The sequence below is a fragment of the Plectropomus leopardus genome, unplaced genomic scaffold, assembly GCF_008729295.1.
Source record: "Plectropomus leopardus isolate mb unplaced genomic scaffold, YSFRI_Pleo_2.0 unplaced_scaffold24287, whole genome shotgun sequence".
Taxonomy (NCBI): Eukaryota; Metazoa; Chordata; class Actinopteri; order Perciformes; family Serranidae; genus Plectropomus; species Plectropomus leopardus.
The window spans coordinates 1-2,446 of NW_024626365.1; the positions used below are offsets into that span (position 1 = coordinate 1).

General features: G+C 43.6%; 1 protein-coding gene across 1 annotated transcript; it reads left to right on the forward strand.

Annotated features, from left to right (window-relative positions):
- Positions 1-5: 5 nt before the first annotated feature.
- Positions 6-439, forward strand: LOC121966386 (growth arrest and DNA damage-inducible protein GADD45 gamma-like; the record flags this gene model as incomplete). Its single annotated transcript, XM_042516488.1, has 2 exons — positions 6-215; positions 326-439. Coding segments are annotated over 2 exons (324 nt in total), but the record flags the coding sequence as incomplete, so codon positions are not given.
- Positions 440-2,446: the final 2,007 nt, after the last annotated feature.

A 2,446-nucleotide genomic window follows, 5' to 3' on the forward strand; every position in this document is an offset into this window, starting at 1 on the left:
TCCACAGCGACCCGGACAGCGTGTCTTTCTGCGTCCTGGCCATGGATGAGGAGTTCGAGTGTGACATCGCTCTGCAGATCCACTTCACCCTCATCCAGTCTTTCTGCTTCGACAACGACATCAGCATCGTCAGAGTGAGCGACATGCAGCGTCTGGCTGAGATTGTTGGTGACAAGGCGGAGCAGCTTGAAGACGCGCACTGCGTCCTCATCACGGTATGTAGAGCTCAACTTGATGATTCTGGATCATTGCACAAGTCTATATTTGATGTTTTTTTCTAAAAGAAACATGAGACTAAACCCAGTTTCCTCTTCTTTTTAAACAGAACCCAACTGATGGGTCTTGGGAGGACCCTGCTCTGGAGAAGCTGCACCTGTTCTGTGAGGAGAGCCGCCGTCTGAACGACTGGGTCCCTGAGATCAGCCTCCCCGAGCGCTGATCCGGGCCCTCGGCTCTTCTCTTTGCTCAGATGCTGTAAAGCTTCTCATCTGGAAATACTCATCCTGATGAACAGGATGACCCTGTTTCTGCTCATCCCTGGATACTCCTGAGGAGGAATCCCGTCCAGGCAGCACGGCGCCGGCCCGAGGGGGCTCCGCCGCGAACCGTCGCCTCTTGTCCCGTCCATGCCAAGATGACTCTCATTCTTTATGTGAATGAGGTCGGGCATGCCACAAGAGCGACACATCGACCCTCATTCTTTGTGCGGATGAGGTTTGGAGAGGAAGGAGATGCGAGTTGTGCGTCCTGTGGTGCCCACAGAGCCAAACGTCGCACGTTGAAGCACGCGCAGCAGGAGAAGAAGCGGTGCTGAGGAAGAGGCGTCATTAAAAAGGGACTTTTTAAAGACGTCCTCTTTGCTGAGCAACACGACAACAGTTGCAATCAGCGGAAATGTTTCCCACTTTCCAGAATTGTCTTAATTCTCTAAAGGTTTCACTTTAGAAATTTAACAATGACAAAAAAGAAAATCTTAAAAAAGTATTGGAACAAATACTATCTAAAGGTTTCACTTTAGAAATTTAACTTTGATTGAAAAAAATACAAAAAAATGTTAAAATGGAAAAATATAAGTGTGTTAATCTGAAAAAAAAGTAGCACTTCCTGAGGGTTTCACCTCAGCTTTGTTGATGTGAAATAAAATAACCTGTTAAAAGCATATCTGATTTTTTTGTAAAATGAAAGCATAGAAATAAAAAGTTGAATTCAGTACTGCCTATGACTCTAATTTTGGTTTTTAATGTTTGGTTCAAGTTGTCTGAAACACAAACAAAGTCTATGGTTGTGCCTTTCTTTGGCAAACTTTCTTTGACTTTTTGACTCTCTGGGTCATTTTTCTTCAAAGTTTCCTGTACTTCAAAATTTGTATGCACTTCCAGACATCCCTTTAGATGTGGAGAGGCTCTGATTTGAAATACTCTGAGGTATTTGCTGCATCTAAATGAGAGTTAAGTGTCTTGTACGACCCTTAGATTGGTAGTTTAGAACATGTAGGCTACAGTACATGCATTTGGTCTAAATATCATGCAGTGCAGTTGCAAAATCAGGTTCATTTTTATACAAAGTTATACAGAAAATGTGCTGATTTGGCATCTCACAGAAAGTTGGATAAAAAGATTGCTGCCACTCTCATGTCTCTGTATGCAGCGTTTTGCATTAAGACTGTAAACAGCTAAAGTGGCTCTGCCCAAAGGTAATAAAATCCACCTATCAGCACCTCTAAAGGGGTGGCTGTGGCTCAGAGGTAGAGTGGGTCGTCCTCTAATCGGAAGGTCAGCAGTTCGATCCCCAGCTCCTCTGGACAACATGTCGAAGTATCCTTGGGCAATCCTGATGCTGCGTCATAAGAGTGTGAGTGTGTGTGAATGATTACTGAGTAGCAGGTGGCACCTTGTATGGTAGCCTCGGCCACCAGTGTGTGAATGTGTGAATGTGACATGTAGTGTGAAAGCGCTTTGAGTGGTCAATAAGACTAGAAAAGCGCTATACAAGTATAGTCCATTTACCATTTAAAGTTAAAACACGTTTTATCTTGTTTGTTAAAAACACAACAGCTGAGGTGCAAAAAACAACAATTTGACTTTGACTTTTGACTGAGCTAACCAGCTGCTGGATTTAGCTGCTATTTTTGCGACTGTTGGCAAGAAAGTCGTGTTTCTTTAAAGCATTCAAGAGGCAGCGAGCTTTGCCACCATGCAGTTTAAGTCTGCAGATGTTAGCTTAACGCAGGCTGCTCGTTCATTTCAGTGACTTTGGTGGGGATGTGGATGTGCTGCCACAAAAACTGCACAAACACGCTTTTATGTGAGCAAAAAGGTTGATTTTTTCACAAAGCAAATGCATGCACACAGTCTGAGTAAATGTTTTCTGAAACATTTTGCTACTTCTCCTGTCTATAAAGATAATCCTGCAGTGAGAACTTTCCAGAGATGCAAAAACCTGCAGC